This window comes from Salmo salar, chromosome ssa03 (genome assembly GCF_905237065.1).
Source record: "Salmo salar chromosome ssa03, Ssal_v3.1, whole genome shotgun sequence".
Lineage (NCBI taxonomy): Eukaryota > Metazoa > Chordata > Actinopteri > Salmoniformes > Salmonidae > Salmo > Salmo salar.
Genome location: NC_059444.1, coordinates 39,506,578 through 39,531,567, shown reverse-complemented (window position 1 = coordinate 39,531,567; position 24,990 = coordinate 39,506,578). Strand labels below are relative to the sequence as shown.

Sequence of the window (24,990 nt, the reverse complement as noted above, 5' to 3'; positions counted from 1 at the left end):
TGTGCGAGCTGTTGGCTAGAGCGCATGTGCCAAAACAGTTAGTGACAAAACCATCAGTAGAGCTGAAAATGCGATGGAGTACCATTAATTTATTTTTCGGTACATGGTAATTTAACGACAAAAGTATTTTTTATATGCACTGCGTCATCACGCACACCGTTTTATGCGCAGAAGTAAGTTCTCTCTAAACATCTCTGGTGCGAAAATGCGCATATTGTTTTATGCAGATTTGAGAATATTTGCATGGAAATTTGTCGCAATTTGGATGGAAACCTACCTAATGTCTTGGGAGTGTGTATATTTTGGAATGCTGTTCCTTTCATTCAAGGTTTATAAAATGCCATCATATAATTTCCCCATCAATCTCCCTATGCCTGTCCACTATTTAAACTTACAGGCTGCAAGTCAATTATGAACTTTCTGGTCTCGGGTAAGTGTCAAGACAAACCTGTGCTGGCTCCTCATCACCGAGGTCGTCAGGTGCTAGTGGCTCGGGTAACGGAGGTGCTTGTTGTGACGTTACCCTCGTGCTGCTGGTGCTAACCATGGCTCGTCTTGGTCTAGTTGCATTTGCTAGGCTTTTCAACCTCAGTTGTCTGGCTAGCAGGCTGCTCGGTATCAGTCTCGACATGGTGGTCCTCCGATTTTTTTGGGTCTTGGCAGTGCTCAGACATTTTCGGATGTCCATGCTGATCAAAGTTTAGCCATCTAGCTATAATTATTCACTACCAAAACGAAATTAGCTGTCTGCAAATCTGAGATTTTTTAAAACTTCCTAAACAAGGTAATGTAATGAAGACAGTACCTTATGACATTGGGATTTTAACTACCAAATATGATATAACATCCCCTCCATCCTTTCTTCCTCAGTACATGAGCCAGGCATATAGCTCTGTCCCGGCCTTCGCTACTGGCAGGCACAGTTGCGCTACATTGGCAAAACCGGTCAATTAAGAAAGAATGCTGTTGTGGATAATGCCAGATAATAGTTATTCTAGGGTCAGTTTTATGTTCACTCCCTTAAATATATGTTAATTCCTTATATTAAGCAAACCAGAAGGCACCATTTCTTGTTTTAAAAATGTACGGAAAGCAAGGGGCAGGCACACTCCAACATTGACATCATTTACAAACGAAGCATGTGTGTTTAGTGAGCCCGTCAGATCAGAGGCAGTATGGATGGCAAGGGATGTTCTGTTGGTAAGTGCGTGAATTTGACTATTTCCCAGTCCTGCTAAGCATTCAAAATGTAACGAGTACTTTTGGGTGTCAAGTAAAATGTATAGAGTAAAAAGTACATCATTACTCCCTTTAGGAATGTAACATAAGTGAAGTAAAAGTTGTCAAAAATATAAATAGTAACTTTTTTTTTTTTACTTTTCTTTACACCACTGGGTAAGAGTTATGACCGTTTTGTTTATGTCTACGTCACGCAACTCCCACAATCTATCCGATTCAAGATGGCTGCTGGGGATAACAGCGGCAGGCCTCCCTGCCTAAATTTATCCGGCCCAGGGCCTTTAGGAAATGGTCAGCCCAGCAACAGTGCTTATTCAATGCCTATGTCCAACGGCGGGCCTGCTGGTGCGACCGGAGGGGCTCAGGGGGCTGCAAGGCGCCCCAACCCGCAGTCGGGGCCTGGCGGAGGTGAAAGCGCCGGTGTTGTTGCTGAAACTCCACCGACTGCACATAACGCGATTCAGCAAGCGCTAGCTCAAAGCGCCTCGGCCAGAGCGATGGAGACCTCCGCTACGAACATGACGTCGAATGCGTCGGCTGCGAGTGTACCAACGACCCATTCCTCGTTATTGTCAGCACCAGCGGCCGCTGCTGTTTTGGTTTACCGGGAACCCGTGTACAATTGGCAGGCGACGAAAAGTACCGTTAAGGAACGGTTTGCTTTCCTGTTCAATAACGAGGTTCTGAGTGACGTTCATTTTCTGGTGGGGAAAGGTATGGGAGTGCAGCGAATACCCGCACACCGGTAAGCGCGAACGTGTCTTTCCCTTTATAACTATATAGTTTGTCAACAAAGTATGGTTAGTAGAACGTTCAGAAATTCGTCTTGTGTATGTTAATCCAAGCGACGTTGATGTATAGTGGTGAAAGGCATTGTTTTGATATCTTTTTCGCTTTTGTTTTGGTTAGATTCGTTCTTGCTGTGGGCAGCGCAGTCTTCGATGCCATGTTCAACGGGGGTATGGCGACCACCTCAACAGAAATCGAACTGCCAGATGTGGAACCTGCAGCCTTTCTGGCATTACTGAAGTAAGAAATGGCTTCTAGTTTAGAAATTATCCTATCATAATAGGCAAAATACACTCACATCCAAAGTATTTTACACAAAAAGTGGTATTGGCATTATATAGTTTGCAGAATATAGCCTTACACTGACCTGGTATTGAACCCAGGTCATTTGTGCCGCTCAAGACTGTTAGTCCATTGAGTGTATAGGTCCCCTGCTATCAGTCATCGAATCTTGTCCGCCTCCAGGTTCCTGTACTCTGATGAGGTTCAGATAGGACCTGAGACGGTGATGACCACATTGTACACGGCTAAGAAGTATGCAGTGCCAGCCCTGGAGGCCCACTGTGTGGAGTTCCTCAAGAAGAACCTGCGGGCAGACAATGCTTTCATGCTGCTCACTCAGGTCAGCTACTACTGTAATGTCTGACTGGGATGCAGTGTCTAAACAAGTCACTCACCAGTGTCTGATTGTGTGGCTTGACCCAGTATCAAAACAACTCCACTACAGTCTATTTGTCTCAAAACAATAGCACCCGTTAGTCCCAAAGCAGGATTCGCATAGATTTTTGGTCAGTTCATGTAAGTAAACTACTGTTGACTTTGTGTCTCTGACCAATGTACAACCAACCGCGTGTGTTTCAGGCTCGACTGTTCGATGAGCCCCAGCTTGCCAGCCTGTGTCTAGAGAACATTGATAAGAACACTGGAGATGCACTTGCTGCTGAGGGCTTCACGGACATAGATTTGGGTATTGTAGTTCACTCTAGATTTTGTGGTTCACTCTTCATATTGAAATGCATTCTCGAAATGCTCATGGCAATGTTTCTGTGTATCATAACTTCTCTTTTCCTCCTTTTCACTCTCTCCTATCTTTGTCTTTCCTTCTTCTCCCCCTCTGTCTTCTTATCCTATTCTCTCATTCCATTTTGTTCACTCTCCATCTTTCTACCTCCTCTTTCAGATACATTGGTGGCTGTGCTGGAGAGGGACACTCTGGGGGTGAGGGAGGTGCGTCTGTTTGTGGCGGCGGTGCGCTGGGCAGAGGCAGAGGCCCACCGACAGCAGCTACAGCCCACTCCAGAGAACAAACGCAGGGTCCTGGGCAAGGCCCTCGCCCTGATCCGCTTCCCACTCATGACTATTGAGGAGTTCGCTGCAGGTAACACACACACTTTTTTGCACTATTAGAATACAGAACCTTTACCATCTCCTGCAGGGGTTATGTCTCTTTCTTACTATCTTTCTCACACGTACTCACGCTGACGTGTCCTCTTTCCCCGCTGTGTGTCTCCAACCAGGGCCGGCCCAGTCTAGTATCCTGACAGATAGGGAGGTGGTGAGTCTGTTCCTTCACTTCACAGTGAACCCAAAGCCCCACGTAGAGTTCATCGACCGGCCTCGCTGTTGCCTCCGGGGGAAGGAGTGCAGCATCACACGCTTCGGACAGGTGGAGAGCCGCTGGGGCTACAGCGGAACCAGTGACCGCATACGGTGAGAACACAAAGACCCAAATTAACAATGAGACGCACACAAAGATACTAATTTTAATTAGAAAAATATTGCCTCTGGACATCATTTATCCCTCCTATCCTCCTCTCCCAGATTTTCAGTGAACAGGAGGATCTTCGTGGTGGGCTTTGGCCTCTACGGCTCCATACACGGCCCCACAGACTACCAAGTCAACATCCAGGTAATTTCCACCTCAACTAACCAAATCAGTCAATCACATTTTAATTTGTATAGACAAAATACATTGGAACGAATAGACTCCCTTCCCCTCCCTCTCAGATATTTGTCTCCTAAATCATTGATGACTGTATAGATGTATATCAACTGTGAGTTGGGGCAGAATGTGTGACATCTGTGTGCCAAATGGCAACCTGATCCCTTTATAATGCACTGCTTTTGACCAGGGCCCATATTAGTGCACAATAAAGAGAATTGGGTGCTATTTGGGACTCAGATGATGTTTCTTTTATGTGTCCCTCTCTCGTCCCAGATCATTCATACAGACAGTAACACAGTGCTGGGTCAGAATGACACAGGCTTCAGCTGCGACGGCTCGTCCAACACCTTCAGAGTCATGTTCAAGGAGCCGGTGGAGATCCTGCCCAACGTCAACTACACAGCCTGCGCCACACTCAAGGTACAGGCTTTACTGTGCATGTTTGTTTAGGTTTTGATGGTGTTATTTCCTCAGTGGATAGCTGTGGTCCTGTTCTGGATATGTGATGCTCTCGTTATCTCTTTATTCCCTCTTCCTATCTCCATCCCTCCCTCGTTCCCCTCTCTCATTTCCCACTCCCTCCCTTTCTCTCTCAGGGTCCTGACTCTCACTACGGGACCAAGGGCATGCGTAAGGTGACCCACGAGTCGTCCTCAACCGGCACCAAGACCTGCTTCACCTTCTGCTACGCCGCGGGCAACAACAACGGCACCTCGGTAGAGGACGGACAGATCCCCGAGGTCATCTTTTACACATAGTTCCCTCTGACCTGACCTTATGACCTCGGGGATCACAGGACTGCTGAGACTCTGGCCCTGTTTGAATATGTATCAAATGCCTATCTTCACCCTGTGGACCTTCCTTGGTGATGTACAGTATCTCTGATCGTAGGTGATTGTTAAATGTATAGTGAAACATTGCTTTCACGCACTCAGACCTGTCGGAGGGAGGGGGCATTTGTCAACTATTCAAACATGGTATTTTTCTTTCTCTCAACTCCCCCCTTCCATTACCCACCGAACGTGGAGAGGAGCCTGTTTAATGTTGAGGGCGAGTAAATTCTGAGTCGGCTTGTTTTTACTGTTACTATGACAATCGTCTCGTCTGCTGAGGGAGAGAAAGGGAGGACTGTACTTCCAGAGTCCTGGGGTTAAGCCCCAGAATGGACTGGTGGAAGAGTCTTAAACTTGTCAGAAGTATTTACATGGGAAAAGGAGGAAAGCTTGACATGCATTTAAGTACCACCCTCTGTCTGCCTGTATCCTAAAGCATATGAAAGATTGAGATGGGGGCTCTAATGTATGTACAGACTGTTACACTACCACTCAGAAGGGTTTGTTCAAATAGGCTCCATCTCTGGTAAGTGCTGATCAGTGACCCACAATACTTCAGACTACTCCAGTCGCTATTCCTTTGCTCTAGCTCTTCAGGGTGTACAAATATGAATGGACTGGATAAATGTGTGGAAGTTTTCTACTCAGCCTATTGAAGGGCTAGTGGGGGCAATCACAAGCTTATACTTTTCCTATCTCTTCAGATCTGTACCACGGAAGGAAATAAGAGACTGGAATGGGATTGGGCCTTTTTGTCCATTCTACACTGGAGTTGTGATGGAAATAACCCAGTCTCTCCCTGCTTCAATTGGGAGACACAGCACAGGGCCATGTGACAGTCTGGAGTTACACCATAGACTAGTGGCCAAAAAGCTGTATTAACATGGCAGCGCCATTGAGGGCTTCCACAATTTTAATGTAGTCAACTGGGTTGGACTTCCAACTTCATTGGCTGATCCCTCCTGGTGACTATGTTGGAGTCATGTCCAACCAGATCGATCAGCCAATTGTGAAGAGTAATATTGACTACTTCAAAATGGAGATGGCATGGGCAGCGCCATTGAGGCTATAATGACAAAGATGAGTCCTCTCTGAGTTACACTTAATGAAACTTGGGGGAAATATCTGCCCTCCACTACCTGATTAAGACAATATTTCAACCATCAGGTCACCATATCGAAATGTCTTCTCCCAGGATATTCAGCACTAAAACAAAGCTTTTGGATTTGTTTGTCCTGCATGTTTTAACATGAATAAGAGCTAGTGTAAATCCATCTTAATAGCCTTGTCTTGAAATGTCCAGCTGGAAAAATTATTTCCTTTCACAAAATAAGTTTGTGTGTTGTATATTATACTGGCATTTAACATTAATGTAGTTTGAATTCACAATGGATTAAAAGATGTTAGTTTGTGTGATTGTCCCTTTATTTATTCCTATGTTAATTCAGTTTGTATCAGGTGGAAGACAAGGCTACAGGATGTTCAGCCCTAGGTAAGGCTTTGTAACAACTCTAGCCATTAAATTATTTGTGTAAACCTAGGCCTAGATTCGATCAGATCCGCAAATAAATGTACTTACTGACTACACCCCTCGTGTCGCAAAATACATTTAGACATGTTATTCAATTATTGCACGCCAAGTGCTAAAATAGAAGTCAGTTCTATTTGTGAGCTGATTGTGCTGCCTCTCCCATCTCATTGGTTTATAGAAGCAGATACCCACATGGGTGACAAAGAAGAAAGGAGGTTGTAACACTTATGCAAGTTCGTTACCAATCGCAATATAAAGTCCAAAGAAAAAGCCTGGAAGGAGGAGAACTAGAAATATTCGGTTGACCATTTTATGTTTGGATTAATTGTCGAAGTAGAGGACCTTGTGCGTTTGAGGTAAAAAAAAACGTTTATAACCCAAGACAAATTAGTTAGCAACTGCAAGCTATCTAACTAAGTTGACAAATTTTTCGACCTGTCCCCGAATTAATATAACTGGTTCAGAGTTTGTTTTTAATATTGCAACCCGCGTGTCGTGATCACGTTTGTTGTGGGGGGACAAAATCAACGTGCGCACGCGCGCAGCCGGTTTGGGTTCGGTGTATTCAATAGAACTTGGTTCCATTTGTGATGCGCTGCAAGTCCCGCCTCTCCCATCATTGCTTTTTATTAAGAGCATAAACCCACGTGTGTGATTGAAAGATGAACTGAGGTCCACACTCCAGTCGGAGGCGGTAAAGCACCTTAGTTGGTTGCCAACCGCCATGTGAAGACATTATTTTGAACTAAATCTGCCATTTTATCTGTGGATTAATTATCGGAGTAGAGAACGTTGTGCATTTCAGGTAAAATAACCAGCAACAAATTAATATATTTGGTTCAGAGTTCGTTGTGATATTTTAACCAGTTTGTCCTGGTGTGGATGGACAAAATCAACATGCGTGCGATGACGCGCCCAGGCCTAGTCAGCAAGTTACCTATCGCACACTCATCAGATGCAACGAATCCACACCAGACTGCATATCCTTTGCAGCCGCGTTACAAGTTAAAACACTCGAATGCGTGATGTTCCATTGTAACACCTCAGACAGGCTATAAATTAACATTCTCTTGTCATTATTTATATATCTAGACCCTACACTGCCATGTTGTACTTTAGCGCGGTAGAGCGCCATTCAAATCGGTTAGTGATATCTGGGATCCTTAGGACTTCCATACCCTCAATTTAACCCTTTCACCGTTTAAAATTTCATCCGCGGTAGGGACGTCCCAAGGTAGCACCACATAGCACGGACCCCATTTAAGACCTAGCACTAAAGATTTGCTTTATAACGCGATTGACAATTAAAGGCAATGTTATTTTGGTCGCGGATACTGCGTTCAGTTAATGCTGCATATGGCGGCTCAATCTGAAATTACTTTAACATTTTAGCGCGGCTCTAACACGATACTGATTGAATCCAGACCTTAACCTAGTTAAAGCTTAAATCAGCAGTAGAAACAAAACGTTTTGTGCCGGTTTCAGTAAAAAGCGGAGGGATGGGTCTGAAGAAATGTGACCGCTATGGATGCAAGGACTGACCATCCAGGATACGAAAACTAAAGTTAAACTATATAACCCCAACATGGTTGTTTACATTCACTTTTTACAACCATTGGGAGTAAACAAACGTATTTGTGGTTCTGATAGGGTACAGCAGTTGAACTAAGCTCATGAGGCATTTATAAGTTTAGCTTGAAAAGAAGAATATGGGTACATAAATCAAATGGATGTAGCAACTGCGGTCTGTCCCTTTTAGGTCCTGAAATAGTACCAAAGCTGTCAACACAATCTGTCTTGGGCTGCTTTCTTTATCATGTGTTCAAAATTATACAATTTATGCTAGCATTTAACTTAATCTCTGGCTGTCCTGATCCACCATCTGAGAATCACTGTTCTACAAGTCAAATCAACTCTGACCAGTAATATGTTTTATAAAAATGTTAACCACCATTCAACCGCATATGAACAGAAGTCCACCCCAAGTACAATGAATCTTTATTATGATTTACACATTTGTATCCTTGGTTTGGTTTCACCAGGTTTCCATTTAGGCAAGCGCCACTGCGCACTGTACAGTCCCATCCCTCACTCGTACAGTGGAGGAATAGAAGGAATGGGGGGAGGAATGGTCAGACATCCACTAAATTCCAAACCAACCCCTAGTCCATTCCTTTAGGCACTGTAGATCTGAAAGGGTCGAATAGGTATACCATAAGCAATATACTTATAGATCCTCAGATAGGCTAGGTGAAATCTTCCCCATATTGCTTACTCCTAGCCAACAACTTAAATTTTAGTGCCTAGAGGGGTTTGTAGTGTCTAGGGGTCCATTTGGGATTCAGAACTAGCATTTACAATTTGTCCAGGTAGTTGTCTAAGGCGGGGATGCCCTCTTTGAGCCCCTTGCGTTTCCTGGTCTCTGCCACCACAATGGCAGTCTTGGTGGTAGGGTCCTGGGGGTCCCCCTGGAGGATCTGCCAGTGGTCAAACACACACTGGGGGAAGGCCTGGCCGCCCGTGTTGGAGCGCAGGTCAGCTGTGAAACCTGGGGGAGGAGAAGATGATATTAACAGAACATGCAAGTCAAGGATGTAGCAATGTGCGGTCCTGCTTACCGAAATCTGATGTTCACTTTGAACACGTTAGAATAACTACACATTTACTATTCCTCAGCCAACAAGACAAGTAAACTAAAATCAGTAGCCTATGTCAATCTACTATAGTAGAAACATGTAGGCTACCTATTCTATTGGTCAGAATTGGAAGATCCGCTACTGGGCAGGTAGCCTAGTGGTTAGAGCGTTAGACTAGTAACCGAAAGGTTGCTAGATCGAATCCCTGAGCTGACAAGGTAAAAATCTGTCCTTCTGCCCCTGAACAAGGCAGTTAACCCACTGTTCCTAGGCTGTCATTGTAAATAAGAATTTGTTCTTAACCGACTTGCCTAGTTAAATAAAGGCAGACATAGAATTGTGGATAGAACGTTAACAGTATGTCACCATGATCAACGAGAACAGCCTCTGCAGCTGCCAACACCTCAAACATGACACATTCACGCTGACGTCACCCCAGTATACAGGTGCAAGATGGAAAAGCAAAGAAACAGTCTCCCCTCTGCATTCAAGCAGCTGATTCTGGCCGAGCCAAATAGATGACAAGTAATAAGTAGGCTGTTATATATATATATATATATTTTTTTTTTACAGTCTTTGGTTTATAGCTGCACATATGCGCCCATTCTCCAGTGGTTGAGAATAGGGGGTTTCATTCCTGCACCCTTTTCAGCAAAAGGGTAGTTCCCACTATATAAAAGCAAGCTAAAGCTTTCAATGAATTGGCCAATACACCCTGTGTTGTGCTTACTGAACAGCCCATCACATTACCATGTACTGCGCTACAGACACGCTTCCTTTATGAGTCACTTGTGTGCATCTGGCACTGGAGGAGGCAGTGTTATGTTGAGCTCGTAACAAATACAACTGGGAAAAATCCACTTGAACAGCCGTCCAACTGGTAATTACTAGTGGGAAACTTGTCTATCATCCTGAGCACCCACTTCTCCCACATGGTGACCTCTGACGTCACCTACTAAGGAAATGGCTTCCAACAGCACTTTCGGTAGTTAAAATGCAACAAAACATTATTTATAAAAAGCAATTTAATGTGGTTTTTGAACTGATTTGTTTACAAGCATGATAGCTTCTAAATAGCTGTATGGTTGACAGTTTGTTGGCCATTAGCCAATCAGTGTTTCTCAACGAGTTCAAATCACATAAATGCATCCAACTGGTATTTACCACTTCATAACTAGTAAATTCCCACATGGTTAAACTTTTTTTAACCTTTATTTAACTAGGCAAGTCAGTTAAGAACAAATTCTTATTTTCAATGACGGCCTAGGAACAGTGGGCTAACTGCCTTGTTCAGGGGCAGAACGACAGATTTTCACCTTGTCAGCTCGGGGATTCGATCTTGCAACCTTTCGGTTACAAGTCCAATGCTCTAACCACTAGGCTACAAACATAGCATCAGAGTGGAAACTCGAGGCCCAACATAACAATCCTGCCCCGAGCCATAAGGGAAACTAGGGATCTACCACTATCAGATTAGGGGTGACAACATAGCCTATATTTTGCCCCCCCCCCACCCCACTTTGGTTCTTAAATCACTGTCACCCACTAATCAACTTGTAATTTTTGCAGATTTGAGCAAGTAATGTATCAATATTTGTTTACAAATGAGCGATGACATAGCCAATTAATATATAGCACAACTAGGCAACATATTCTGTGGGGTATTTCATCATGCAAAATGACTTGTAGATCAATGATTGTCACAGTTGACTGGGTCTGCCGACCGATGCTTTGAATCGGGGACCGACGCCTATCTGTGAGTCGTTGCATCCCTAGTACTCGCTTATGGCTATAACTAGGTATGACTGTACAAAATTAGAATTACCTTTAGATGTATGAATAAGTCGCAGTCAAAACAGCTCAAGTTTATCAGTGGTATGAATACTTGGTAAAATTAAAAGAAACCAGCTACCCTCTGAATGTACAGAAGTGCTGTATTGGTGTCCATTCTCCCCCAAAATACTGAAAATGTAAAATAAAATACCAGAATTCATATCCAATAATCTGTGTGTGTAGCTTAGGATATTTTGGGTGCTATACCATTTGGTGTAAAGTAACTAACACATATCAATTTTGGGCTTGCTGCCATAGTGGTACGGCTAACATTGTTTCACTAACAGCAATACTAATGCAATGGGTTGTTTCTCAGGATCACTTTTTGAAGTGAATTGAATGACTTTTTGTATATGAAATTCAGTACATTTCAAAATGTTGGTGTACTGTCCCTTTAAATGGCAGTCGTTTTTTCCACATTCATTGTCTGAAATTCTGAAAACTAAATGATAGAGTATTCAGATGTTAAATTAAGTTTAGTACTAATGTGGATTGTACTTTGGAATAGAAGTTTTACAGAATAAACAAAATGCTAAAATAAGTGTGTCTTTTCTTCAATCTAACATTAATTACATGTTTAAGGATGTTTTGTTAAGAAAGTTGTTGCTGTGATTCCAATAGTTTCTTGGGGTCAAAATTACCCCAGTTGGTAATTGTTGTATGTAAAATAAGTTGGTAGCTTGAGAGTTAAAACAGTGAAATGTTCAGAAGTTTGTGTCAAGGCAATGGGTCATCTCTATACATCACCCATCAAATAAGAATAAATGTTCTACACCGGGTTGGGTTCAATTCCGTCAAGTACACCGAAATTCAAATTTTCCCTGGTAAGCCCTGGATAAAGTTAACTCTCACTCACCGAATGACTCGTTGACAGGAAGGTAGGCCTTGACGATGAACATGGGCGTGCCCATCACCTGGGACTCCTCGAACACGTGACCTCGCTTCCTGTTCAGCACGCCGTAGATCCCGCCCACTACCTGCTCTGGGCACTGCAGAGACAGGAAACGCATGACTCCGTCATGTCACACTTGATTCCAAATAGCCCCCAATAGCCTAGCATACAATTCAATGTAAGACAGTGGTCGAGTTCAAGTGTCAAAGTAGTCGCACACCCCACACACACACACACACACCTGGATCTCGACCAGGTAGACAGGCTCCATGAGTCTTGGCTGTGCAGTGAGCTGGCAGGCGTACAGCACTCTGCGGGCGGTAGGGATGATCTGTCCACCACCGCGGTGAATGGCGTCTGTGTGCAGGGTCACGTCGTGGATGTCAAAGCGGATCGCACGCATGTTCTCCTCGCACAGCACACCCTGTAGGAGGGAAGAAGGAACACCACTTCACAACTCAGGCTAGAGAAAAGACCAAGCAAACTTGGTACCTTTAGCATGGCCAAAACTGTAGATTCAAGTCTACTTATACACTGAAGTCATGAATGCAGATTTGAACTGCAATGCTTCAATAAGCTTTAGCAAGGAAAATTGACTGTGCCTTAGTTGGTTGTCAAGCTTAACTAACTAAACGTAAACCCACCTCCTTGACAGCCCATTGGAAGCCGGCCACCACGCTGTCCTTGATCTCGTTCAGGTACTGGACTCCCTTGGTCACGTCCATCAGCAGGTTGGGCCCGGTGCCGTCGGGACCAAAGCACCAGATCTTACGGGCCTCCGACACGTCCCACTCGTACTTGTCAGCCAGGAAGCGGGCGCGGATCTTGAGCTCCTGTCGGGGGCTGACGTCGCCCTTCTCGATGTCCTCGGCCAGGCCGTCGGGGAATGGTTTAGCCCGCATGTACAGACGGTTGTGCTTGTTGGGGGACTTGGACAGGCACATCACTTCAGACTCCTCAGACACAGTCTCCCTGTAGGACACCACCGGGTCTGATTTCTGTTAGGGGGAAGAGAGTTGTCAAGTTTAGGACTAGGGATGGGCATTTTTAAATAACTTCACTAATCCAATAATGTCATGACATTTTTTGGGATACCCGGATAGTCGAAATACGTGTTAAAAAAAATTACAACTTGGGAAAATTCCCGCTTTGCTTGCAGAAGTGCAGGGAATGGGCAATGGATGGTGAGTTTCATATGGGAGTAGCCATACAGATAAGTTATCTCATCTGGTAGTGCCTGTCTTGACTGCATCAAATCAATTTAAAAGAAGCTAGCCAAGTTAGCCAGCTACTGTGCCTTCGGAAAGTATTCAGACCTCTTGACTTTTTCCACATTGTTACTTTACAGCATTATACTAAAATGGATTTAAAAAAAAACTCAATCTACACACAATACCCCATAATGACAAAGATAAAACAGATTAGAAATGTGCAAAATTCATTTTTTTAATTCACATAAGTATTCAAACCCTTTACAGTACTTTCTTGAAACACCTTTGGCAGCAATTACAACATCAAGTCTTCTTGGGTATGACACTACAAGCTTGGCATTAGCCTTCCCTGTGGCTCAGTTGGTAGAGCATGGTGTATGCAACGCCAGGGTTGTGGGTTTGATTCCCACAGGGGGCCAGTACAAAAAAAATGCTTCACAACACATAACCCGGTCGAGCCTCACTAGCCAGATGAAGCTAGCTGGCTGCTTATAACGTTAGCTTAGGGCAACAGGGTTATTAAGTAGCTGGCGAGCTATTTATTTTCATGAACTGATGTTCAATTTCAATAAGAGAACAACAAATGGCAACCTAGCTAATACTTACTCACAAGGATTCTTAAATCATTGGTAAGAATAATGAAAATGACTGCAGTTTCTACTGGTCATTGTTTTCAGGCTGGTTGTATTGGTGCTAGCTAGGTACCAAGCTAAAGCTAGCTACCCCAGAAGTTGTGGTTGAACAAATGCTTTATTACCAACGCGGTATTGTAAACACATCGTTCGTGGTCGGTGTTTACAGACTTTTTTGTACAGCTTTGACAGTGCTACTGTATCTTTTTTGACACGCAAAGACCCAAACGGCGTTCCATAGTATGCATGTCGTGAAGCGAATAGCAGTGACGCTATTACTGTGTAACTCCCGTAGGGCAACGTCTGAAAAATATCGCACTTGGTAGGGTGTACCGGTGCTCAACCAGTCGGTGAAAGCCAACATCACCCACGACAGAGAACGGTTGATTGTCAAGGGCAATGAATTCCATCATCTTGGCTTTAATGGATTTCGCCTTCGAGTTGTCTCGCTGAAATGTTCTTACTCTTTCAAATGACTGCTGGACTTGTTGACTGCTCGATCCACACAGCAGACATTGTGGGCTAGGTTAGGAATGCTGTGTTCCACGTGTAGCGCAAAATTTTACGTGGCATCATTACGTCATGTACCTATGTTATAGGTATGCACGGTAGCTTTGACATTTAATGTCGCTGTTAAACTAGACATCAGGCCGATACAGATGTTGGCATTTTTAGCTATATCGGACGATTCCGATATCGTGCATCCCTACTTGGCACACCTGTATTTGTGGAGTTTCTCCCATTCTTCTCTGCAGATCATCTCAAGCTCTGTCAGGTTGGAAGGGGAGCGTTGCTGCACAGCTATTTTTAGGTCTCTCCAGGGATGTTTGATCGGGTTTAAGTCTGGGCACCTGCTGAGCCACTCAAAGACATTCAGACTTGTCTCGAAGCCACTCCTGCGTTGTCTTGGCTGTGTGCTTAGGGTTGTTGTCCTGTTGGAAGGTGAACCTTCGCCCCAGTCTGAGGTCCTGAGCAGGTTTTCAACAAAGATCTCTGTACTTTGCGCTGTTCATCTTTACCTCGATCCAGGCTAGTCTCCCAGTCCCTGCCGCTGAAAAACACCCCCACAGCATGATGCTGCCACCACGCTTCACCGTAGGGATGGTGCCAGGTTTTCTCCAGATGTGACACTTGGTATTCAGGCCAAAGAATCTTGTTTCTCATGGTCTGAGATAGAGGTCGACCGATTAATCGGAATGGCTGATTAATTAGTGCCGATTTCAAGTTTTTCATAACAATCGGAAATCGGTATTTTTGGACACCGATTTCTTTTCAGTTTTTTTTTTTAGACCTTTATTTATTTAACTAGGCAAGTCAGTTAAGAACACATTCTTATTTTCAATGACGGCCAAGGAACGGTGGGTTAACTGCCTTGTTCAGGGGCAGAACGACGGATTTTTACCTTGTCAGCTTGGGGATTCAATCTGGCAACCTTACGGTTAACTAGTCCAACGCTCTAACCACCTGCTTTACATTGCACTCCACGAGGAGCCTGCCTGTTACGCGAATGCAGTAAGAAGCCATGGTAAGTTGCTAGCTAGCATTAAACTTATCTTATAAAAAACAATCAATCATAATCACTAGTTAACTACACATGGTTGATGATATTACTAGTTTATCTAGCCTGTCCTGCGTTGCATATAATCGCTTAGGTACACGTTGCTCCAACCATAAACATCAATGCCTTTCTTAAAATCAATACACAAGTATATATTTTTAAACCTGCATATTTAGTTAATATTGCCTGCTAACATGAATTTCTTTTAACTAGGGAAAATGTGTCACTTCTCTTGCAAACAGAGTCAGGGTATATGCAGCAGTTTGGGCCGCCTGGCTCGTTGCGAACTGTGTGAAGACTATTTCTTCCTAACAAAGACAGCCGACTTCGCCAAACGGGGGATGATTTAACAAAAGCGCATTTGCGAAAAAAGCACAATCGTTGCACGACTGTAGCTAACCATAAACATCAATGCCTTTCTTAAAATCAATACACAGAAGTATATATTTTTAAACCTGCATATTTAGCTAAAAGAAATCCAGGTTAGCAGGCAATATTAACCAGGTGAAATTGTGTCATTTTGCGTTCATTGCACGCAGAGTCAGGGTATATGCAACAGTTTGGGCCACCTGGCTCGTTGCAAACTAATTTGCCAGAATTTTACATAATTATGACATAACATTGACGGTTGTGCAATGTAACAGGAATATTTAGACTTAGGGATGCCACCCGTTAGATAAAATACGGAACGGTTCCGTATTTCACTGACAGGAAAAAGGTGAGGTGATAGTTTCCGGATTCTACCATATTAATGACCTAAGGCTCGTATTTCTGTGTGTTATTGTGTTACAATTAAGTCTATGATTTGATAGAGCAGTCTGACTGAGCGATGGTAGGCAGCAGTAGCCTCGTAAGCGTTCATTCAAACAGCACTTTCGTGCGTTTGCCAGCAGCCCTTCGCAATGCATTGCGCTGTTTATGACGTCAAGCCTATCAACTCCCAAGATTAGGCTGGTATAACCGATGTGAAATGGCTAGCTAGTTAGCCGGGCGCGCGCTAATAGCGTTTCAAACGTCACTCGCTCTGAGACTTGGAGTGGTTGTTCCCCTTGCTCTACATGGGTACCGCTGCTTCGAGGATGGCTGTTGTCGATGTGTTCCTGGTTCGAGCCCAGGTAGGAGCGAGGAGAGGGACGGAAGCTATACTGTTACACTGGCAATACTAAAGTGCCAATAGTCAAAGGTATATGAAATACAAATCGTAGAGAGAAATAGTCCTATAATTCCTATAATAACTACAACCTAAAACTTCTTACCTGGGAATATTGAAGACTCATGTTAAAAGGAACCACCAGCTTTCATATGTTCTCATGTTCTGAGCAAGGAACTTAAACCTTAGCTTTCTTACATGGCACATATTGCACTTTTACTTTCATTCAGTATTGTTGTAATTGTCATTATATATATATGTATTTTTTTAAAAGTCTGATTAATCGGTATCAGCTTTTTTTGTTCCTCCAATAATCGGTATCGGCGTTGAAAAATCATAATCGGTCGACTTCAAGTCAGTCCTTTAGGTGCCTTTTGGCAAACTCCAGGTGGGGTGTCATGTGCCTTTTACTGAGGAGTGGCTTCCTTCTGGCCACTCTACCATAAAGACCTGATTGGTGGAGTACTGCAGAGATGGTTGTCCTTGTGGAAGGTTCTCCCATCTCCACAGAGGAGCTCTGTTATGACCAAGATCCTTCTCCCGATTGCTTAGTTTGGCCGGGCGGCCAGCTCTAGGAAGAGTGTTGGTGGTTCCAAACTTCTTCCATTTAAGAATGAAAGCCACTGTGTTCTTGGGGACCTTCAATGCTGCAGAAATGTTGTGGTACCCTTCCCCAGAACTGTGCCGACACAATCCTGTCTCGGAGCTCTACGGACAATTCCTTCGACTTCATTCCTTGGTCTCATGGGACCTAATATAGACAGGTGTGCGTCTTTCCAAATCATGTCATGTCCAATCAATTGAATTTACCACAGGTGGACTCAGGATGATCAACTGAAACAGGATGCACCAGAGCTTAATTTTGAGTCTCATAGCAAAGGGTCTGAATACATATGTAAATAAGGTGTCTATTTGTAACATGTTTGCAAAAAATAAAATATGTTTTTGCTTTGTCATTATGGGGTAGTGTGTGAAATCCGAGGCTACGGTATGGAAGTCACACTACATTCAAACGTTTATTTTATTGAATTAAGAATTTCAAATGTCATGGTATATCCCTGTGTGTAGCAATGTCACATTTATTTAGACAAAGCCTTTTTATTGTTAAAAATAGGCCTATGATTTCCCTCCTCCCAAAAAAAAGAACACTCTCGCAAGTCCGTTCGGATATTTGAATTGCCATGCCCATACCTAGTTAAGACAGTGCATTCGTCTACATAGACATATTTCCTTAACGGCAGTCTTGCCACGTCCTATAATGTCTACAGAGTAAAGACACCCACTCCCTATGGCAGATTCTCTTTGTTAGGCAGTGGAAAACAAAATCCCCTTTTCTCTGTAGTGTACCATTTGTACTGTACTTGGAGAAAGCGCATTCAACTCCGTCTCATATGTATTCTGTTCCTCCCCCTCCCTCACCTTCAGTGGAATGCCAGCGTGGTCCTCCTCCAGATCCTTGAGACAGATCTCCAGATGGAGCTCTCCGGCCCCGGCGATAATGTGCTCGCCAGACTCCTCGATGATACACTGCACCATGGGGTCAGACTTGGCCAGACGCTTCAGGCCCTCCACCAGCTTGGGCAGGTCAGCTGGGTTCTTGGCCTCCACAGCCACTCTCACCACGGGGCTAACGCTGAACTTCATCACACGCATGTTGTGGGCCTGTTGGACGAGCACACAAGACGGGAGAAATATGAATCTATTGTTCATCCAAAATGGCACCCTATTCCCTATAATAGTGCACTACTTTTGACCAGAGTAAAAGTCTAGGAGAGCAAAATAAATTGAATGGAAAATCCTTCTTTGTCATTAAAAGTCAATGTGGCCTTCAGTTTTCCTATAGTATAATGTGATGATGTACAAGCTACCTGTTCAAAGGTGGTGATGGTCCCTGTCTTAATTAGATACTGGTCTACTCCAACCAGACCAACAATGTTCCCACATGGTACATCCTCAATGGGCTCTACGTAACGCCCCATCATCAGAATGGTTCTAGAGGGAGGACGGGAGAAGAGATTGAGGGGAGAGAATACACAATATTTAAAAGTACACTTCACACACGTATCTGGCGCTCTAAATGGTACCACACACGCGCGCACACACACACACCTCTGGATAGGTTTGATGTAGAGGTCTTCCTTCTTCCCGGGGGTGAAGTTTGGTCCCATGATGCGCACCTTCAGACCGGTGGACACGCAGCCAGAGAAGACACGGCCGAAGGCGTAGAAGCGACCTTTATCTGTTGTGGGCACCATCTTAGAGATGTACATCATCAGAGGTGCCTTGGGGTCGCAGTTCTTGATACCTGAGGAAAGGGGTATAAGTATATGAGATATTAATTAGGACAGGCACATTGTTCTTTTCTCTGCCCCCAGTCAGTTGTTTGGGTGTGCATGTGTCTCGGTGTGCGTGCCTGTCCTCACCCATGGCGGCCTCGTCGTCTCCTGGACCCTCATAAAGCAGCTCACAGCGGTACTTCTGGGCGGTGACGGGGGAGGGCAGGTGGATGGTGATCATCTGGAGCAGAGCCTCTCCGGCTGGCAGCCAGCGACGCATCACTGCCTTCAGCAGGGGCTTGCCCTCCTTCTCCTTGTCCTCCGTGTCCAGCTTGATGTCCAGCTTCTCTATCAGCTTGGCCGTCTCCTCCTTCTTGAAGTTCATGACGGCATCGAATACCTGGAGGGAGGGAGAATGGGTGAGGGTAAGACAGTTGATTTTCATCCTTTTAAAAATAAAATATTGATACATTAATACTGGTCAATGCATTGCATAAATTAATAAACGAAAACACTTTAGGGGCGTCACGGCCGGTCTCACCTTGAAGATTGGATCCAGCACGAGTTGAGAGAAGGTGCGGGGCAGCTTTTTGCCATCGGGGCCAGTGGCAGTCTTACTGAACTTCCCTGTGGCTGGGTCAAAAAACCTGCCGGATGGATACACACACAAAATATTTTCATTGACAGTTCAGTCAATTAGCAGACACTCTTATCCAGAGCAACGCACATTTCAACAAAACGTGCATTCAACAAGTTGCAAGCTCGGTTGAGGTCCATTCCAATTGAAGTCTATTCAGGAAGTGAAATGGAAAACCAGTGCTATTAAGAGTCAAGGAAAAAAGACAAGTTTAACAGTTAACTACATTTCATGTCACTACGACAGCCAGGAACCAGGAACTACGACAGCCAGGAACCAGGAGCCAGGAAGTCAACAGCCAAAGACAGGACATTTTTGCAACACGTCAGATTGTTTGCCAGCATAAGAGAAGAGTGCGCACCTGCGATTTAGGCTCCCAAATGTGTTTACTTTGTCTTCAACAGGTCTCCATACAGAGAGAAACCCTGTACATATAGGTGGCTGCCCGTGTCACGTCACATACCTGCAAACACTTTTCAATATTGCCACGCCCTCACCTGTGTGCGTGTGATTGAGAAAGCGAGAGAGAACAGGCACACTTAATTGAATAAGTCCGAAATGCCGGGGTAGGCGGCGTCGTCCCCTTTGGAACCATTCCATTGGTCCTAAGGTACAAGCTACACCTACCCAGCATGATAGGCGTTCTAAATCAAATGCGCCCAGAGATGGAGAATGTGCATTCCAGATACAAATTCTCAGTGCAGCTCTGTAGAAGTTATAGGATCACTCCACATTTGTGTGATTCCTGAGATGTTACACTTCAAGACATTGTGTAGATCTTACAATCTGCACAGGCCGCAGAGATTTTCTATCTGGAACGCAATCCGAGTAAGTGTGTACCTGTCTACCTGCAATATCTACATTGTGTCTCCCACCCTTCTTTCACCTCTGCGTGTACCTCTTGCCCCACTATTCTGTCAGATGCATAGATCCTACTGTCCACAGATTCTTTCTCAAGTCTTCTCTTATTACACTTCTGTGTGTTTACACATGTACAGTATGTGTGTGTCCATGTACAGTGTCAGTCAAAAGTTGACACCTACTCGTTTATTTTTACATTGTAGAATAGTGAAGACATCAAAACTATGAAATAACACATGGAATCATGTAGTAACCAAAAAAAAGTGTTAAATCCAAAACCGTTTTTGATTCTTCAAATTAGCCACCCTTGGCCTTGACAGCTTTGTACACTCTTGGCATGCTCTCAACCAGCTTCACAAGGGAGTCACCTGGAATGCATTTCAGTTAACAGGTGTGGCTTGTTAAGTTCATTTGGGGAATTTCTTTCCTTCTTAAATCATTTGAGCCAATTAGTTGTGTTGTGATGTGACAAAGTAGGGGTGATATACAGAAGATAGCCCTATAAAAGACCAAGTTCATATTACGGCAAGAACAGTGCAAATAAACAAAGAGAAACGACAGTCCATCATTACTTTAAGACATGGTCAGTCAATCCAGAAAATTAAGAACTTTGAAAGTGCAGTCGCAAAAACCATCAAGCGCTATGATGAAACTGGCTCTCATGAGGACTGCCACAGTTAGTTAGTTACCTCTGCTGCAGAGGATAAGTTCATTAGAGTTACCAGCCTGAAATCAGGTCTTCATGGTCGAACTGCTGCAAAGAAACCACTACTAAAGGACTCCAATAAAATTAGACTTGCTTGGGCCAAGAAACACGAGCAATGGGCATTAGACCGGTGGAAATCTGTCCTTTGGTCTGATGAGTCCAAATTTGAGATTTTTTGCTTCTAACCGTCGTTGTCTTTGTGAGACGCAGAGTAGGTGAACGGATGATCTCCGCATGTGTGGTTCCCACCGTGAAGCATGGAAGAGGTGTGATGGTGCTTTGCTGGTGACACCGTCAGTGATTTATTTAGAATGCAAGGCACACTTAACCAGCATGGCTACCACAGCATTCTGCAATGATACACCATCCCATCAGGTTTGCGCTTAGTGGGACTATGATTTGTTTTTCAACAGGACAATGACCCAACACACCTCCAGGCTGTGTAAAAGCTATTTGACCAAGAAGGAGAGTGATGAGTGCTGCATCAGATGACCTGGCCTCCTCAACCCAATTGAGATGGTTTGGGATGAGTTGGACTGCAGAGTGAAGAAAAAGCAGCCAACAAGTGCTCAGCATATGTGGGAACTTCTTCAAGACTGTTGAAAAAGCATTCCAGGTGAAGATGGTTGAGAGAATGCCAAGAGTGTGCAAAGCCATCATCAAGGCAAACGGCTACTTTGAAGGATCTAAAATATAATTTGATTTGTTTAACACTTTTTTGGTTACTACATGATTCCATGTATGTTATTTCATAGTTTTAATGTCTTCACTATTATTCTACAATGTAAAACCCTTGAATAAGTAGGTATCCAAAGTTGACTCGTACGGTGTGTGTGAGAGATTACGTATGCAAGTACATATACAGTGTGTGTGTGTGTATGTCAACTTCCGGCGCCGACAGAGATGGCCGCCTCGCTTCGCGTTCCTAGGAAACTATGCAGTATTTTGTTTAGTGACTCAACTCCAGCCACTTTAATAATGGAAAAATGTATGTAATAAATGCATCACTAGCCACTTTAAACAATGCCACTTCATATAATACTGTACTCTATACCATCTACTGCATCTTGCCATCTTGATGTAATGTATCTGTAACCGATGTGAAATGGCTAGCTAGTTAGCGGTGGTGCGCGCTAGTAGCGTTTCAATCGGTGACGTCACTCGCTCTGCGACCTTAAGCAGTTGTTCCCCTTGCGCTGCAAGGGCCGCGGCTTTTGTGGCGCGATGGGTAACGATGCTTCGTGGGGTGTCAGTTGTTGATGTGCGCAGAGGGTCCCTGGTTCGAGCCCAGGTTGGGGCGAGGAGAGGGACGGAAGCTATACTGTTACATATCACTAGCCACTTTAAACAATGCCACTTCATATAATGTTTACATACCCTACATTACTCATCTCATATGTATATACTGTACTCTATACCATCCACTGCATCTTGCCTATGCCATTCTATACCATCACTCATTCATATATTTTTTAATGTACATATTCTTATTCATTCCTTTACACTTGTGTGTATAAGGTAATTGTTGTGAAATTGTTAGGTTAGATTACTCGTTGGATATTACTGCATTGTCGGAACTAGAAGCACAAGCATTTCGCTACACTCGCATTAACATCTGCATGTGACAAATACAATTTGATTTATGTATGTATGTATGTAAAGTGTGTGTATGCATGTACAGTTTGTGTGTAGTGGTATTTATATATGTGTGTGTACCTCTCTCCCCACAGCTTCTTCATCATGTCCTCCACCTTCTTACATCTCTCTGCTGGTCCCAACTGGGTGTCTTTGCCAGCAGAAAACTTGGCCACGTACATCTCAGCAAACTGCTTGAGGGTGAAGGCCCAGCCGTGGAGGCCAGACCCAAACCCTACGGTACCGATCACGGGGTCAATCTGAGGGACGACAAGAGGACCATGTCGTTGTCGTAGGCCAAACATGTTTCCCTTTGATCACGTCAGAGTTTGGGGACAAGTCCCATTTAAATCTGTCAGTTGAACTGGACATTAATTTTCTCCATAGTGGTGCAACTCCACTCCTAAATTGGCAGGAATTTAGAAGGAATTCACTCTAACTGATGACTACTTAGATTTATTCTTGTCAGGCGTGTGTGTCCCGCTCACCATAATGGCACCCATTGGTCCTGCTTCATCCTCTCCATAGGTGGCGATGATGACGTTGACGTTCTCCACGATGCGCTGGAAGGTCTGGAACAGGTCCTCAGGCTCCAGCTGCAGCTCTAGCAGGGCACGGTCCATCTTGTTCATCATCAGCACCGGCTTGATGCGCTCAGCAATGGCCTGCCTCAACACAGTCTCTGTCTGCACACACACACCTGAACAGGGGATGGAGAATGAGGGTGTTATATGAAAATCCAAAGACAGAAATTGAGCGGGCAAGAAAGACTGCACTGAGAGAAAGGAGACCGGAACAATGAGAGAGAGGAAGCGAGAGTAAGGACATTGAGAAAGGCCTGAGCGAGAGAAAGACAATGGGCAAAAGGTCTGTCCTCCACCCTCTCCTCCTTGACCCGGAAACTGATAGATAAGTGGTCGAGGAGAAGTAAATTCATTAGTAGGCGAACAGAAGTGTCCTCCCCTCCTCGATAGCCAATTTTCATCAAGGATAGCAATGTGCATCTTAGGGCCATATCAAATAAGTTTAATTTCCCCCAAATCCTGTTCAGTTTTGTTAATGGGTTTCTGTCATTCAGTTTTGTATTTTTATTATATTAAAACAAAATTGATGTCCACAATGCTTAATAAATCACATCAGACCACTTTTGAGGTCTGGGAAAATCCAAGAAATGTGGCTTTTGGGGTTTAGTTACACTTTAATTCAAATGTGCACCTGCCTATTTTGGGGGGGGGCGTTAGCGATGTTTCTGTTGCGCTCATGTGATTGCAATGTTGGCAAAGCTAATGGCCACAGGATTGATGTAAATAATCATGATATCATTCCGCAAGGCAGGCATAAGCTACTTTGTAGTTAACAGTTAATGGAGAAGGTTTTTGGGAACCTCTCCATCTACCAGAAGACGGTCGTCATTACATTAGCATCGTCGCTAACGGCTACAAAGTGGTAGACAAACACACGCACACAGACAGGGGCATTCCTGTGCCGTTGCCTATTCAGAAAGTTGAAGGAAAATATGAATCACTGATGCATTTTGATAATCTTGGGAAAATGAATGTATATTCTAAAATTCAACATAAGTTGATTTCTTACTAATAACTTCAATAAAATCTTTGATATTGTTGAATTCCGTTTTAATGTCTGGATTCAGTGATTCCAGCCGCGATCTAGTTAACGCAGATTTTATAGGGCCATATTATCCTACGAGAGTCCTTCGCGGAAGAGTTTTGAAATCTTCCACACCCACTTTGAATCAGCTTTAGTTTTGTCAGAGAAGTAAAGCATGCACATGTTAAAAAAACAATGAGCTACTCATCTTTTTATCTATGAAATGTCTTGAAAATGAATGTAGTTAGTTGTGCATCACTCTACACATTTATTTTGGGATCCACCCCTGTAAATGTAATTTGCCTGATGATGCGCGAGTGGGGAAGGAGATTAATTTCATACAAGCGCATTTTTTGTCCACACCCTCTCCTCGTGGCATCAATTTTTATTTAACTAGGCAAGTCAGTTAAGAATTTGTTCCCTATTTACAATGACGGCCTACCACGGCCAAATCCTAACCCGGACGACGCTTGGCCAATTGTGCGCCGCCCTATGGGACTCCCAATCACAGCCAGTTGTGATACAGCCTGGATTCGAACCAGGGTGTCTGTAGTGACGCCTCTAGCACTGAGATGCAGTGCCTTAGACTGCTGTCCCTCTCGGGAGCCTTTGACTTTTTTTTTCCTCTCCAAAAGGAGGCAAGAGAGGACACAGGAGTTGAGCAAATCCAATATAGAAAAGGAAAATTAGTTAGTAGGCGAACGGAAGTGTCCTCGCCTCCTTCCGTCAAGGAAGCACAAGAATATCCTACTAGTCCTTCGCGGAAGAGTTTTGAAATCTGCAACACCCCCTTTGAATCAGATGTTTACTCAGAGGAGAAAAGTACGCACATATTTAAAAATGATATGCTACTTATCCTTTTATCTCTAAAATGTTGCACAACTAGTTAAAACCTGTTGGGGCTAGGGGGCAGTATTTGCACGGCTGGATAAAAAACGTACCCGATTTAATCTGGTTACTACTCCTGCCCAGTAACTAGAATATGCATATAATTAGTAGATTTGGATAGAAAACACTC

At 44.0% G+C, this 24,990-nt stretch overlaps 2 protein-coding genes across 2 annotated transcripts in view; one reads left to right on the top strand and one right to left on the bottom strand.

Moving 5' to 3' along the window:
- The first annotated feature begins 1,423 nt into the window (after positions 1 to 1,423).
- LOC106600007 (BTB/POZ domain-containing protein 2) lies at positions 1,424 to 6,217 on the top strand. The gene is made up of 9 exons (XM_014191344.2): positions 1,424 to 1,984; positions 2,149 to 2,268; positions 2,494 to 2,650; positions 2,890 to 2,995; positions 3,209 to 3,406; positions 3,546 to 3,738; positions 3,850 to 3,937; positions 4,247 to 4,393; positions 4,570 to 6,217. Exons 1-9 carry the CDS (start codon positions 1,461 to 1,463, stop codon positions 4,729 to 4,731), a joined length of 1,695 nt encoding a protein of 564 aa, XP_014046819.1. The 5' UTR covers positions 1,424 to 1,460; the 3' UTR covers positions 4,732 to 6,217.
- Positions 6,218 to 8,318: 2,101 nt separating this feature from the next.
- The window catches only part of LOC106600009 (elongation factor 2), a 32,047-nt gene continuing 15,375 nt past the window's right edge, over positions 8,319 to 24,990 (bottom strand). The window contains exons 4-14 of the mRNA XM_014191347.2: positions 22,853 to 23,064; positions 22,446 to 22,624; positions 19,067 to 19,172; positions 18,673 to 18,925; positions 18,359 to 18,554; positions 18,118 to 18,241; positions 17,669 to 17,911; positions 12,343 to 12,696; positions 11,940 to 12,122; positions 11,663 to 11,795; positions 8,319 to 8,885 (exon numbers count right to left, since the gene is read on the bottom strand). Of these exons, the coding sequence (XP_014046822.1) occupies positions 8,692 to 8,885; positions 11,663 to 11,795; positions 11,940 to 12,122; positions 12,343 to 12,696; positions 17,669 to 17,911; positions 18,118 to 18,241; positions 18,359 to 18,554; positions 18,673 to 18,925; positions 19,067 to 19,172; positions 22,446 to 22,624; positions 22,853 to 23,064 (2,177 nt within the window). The 3' untranslated portion in view covers positions 8,319 to 8,691. The remainder of the gene's footprint in view (positions 8,886 to 11,662; positions 11,796 to 11,939; positions 12,123 to 12,342; positions 12,697 to 17,668; positions 17,912 to 18,117; positions 18,242 to 18,358; positions 18,555 to 18,672; positions 18,926 to 19,066; positions 19,173 to 22,445; positions 22,625 to 22,852; positions 23,065 to 24,990) is intronic.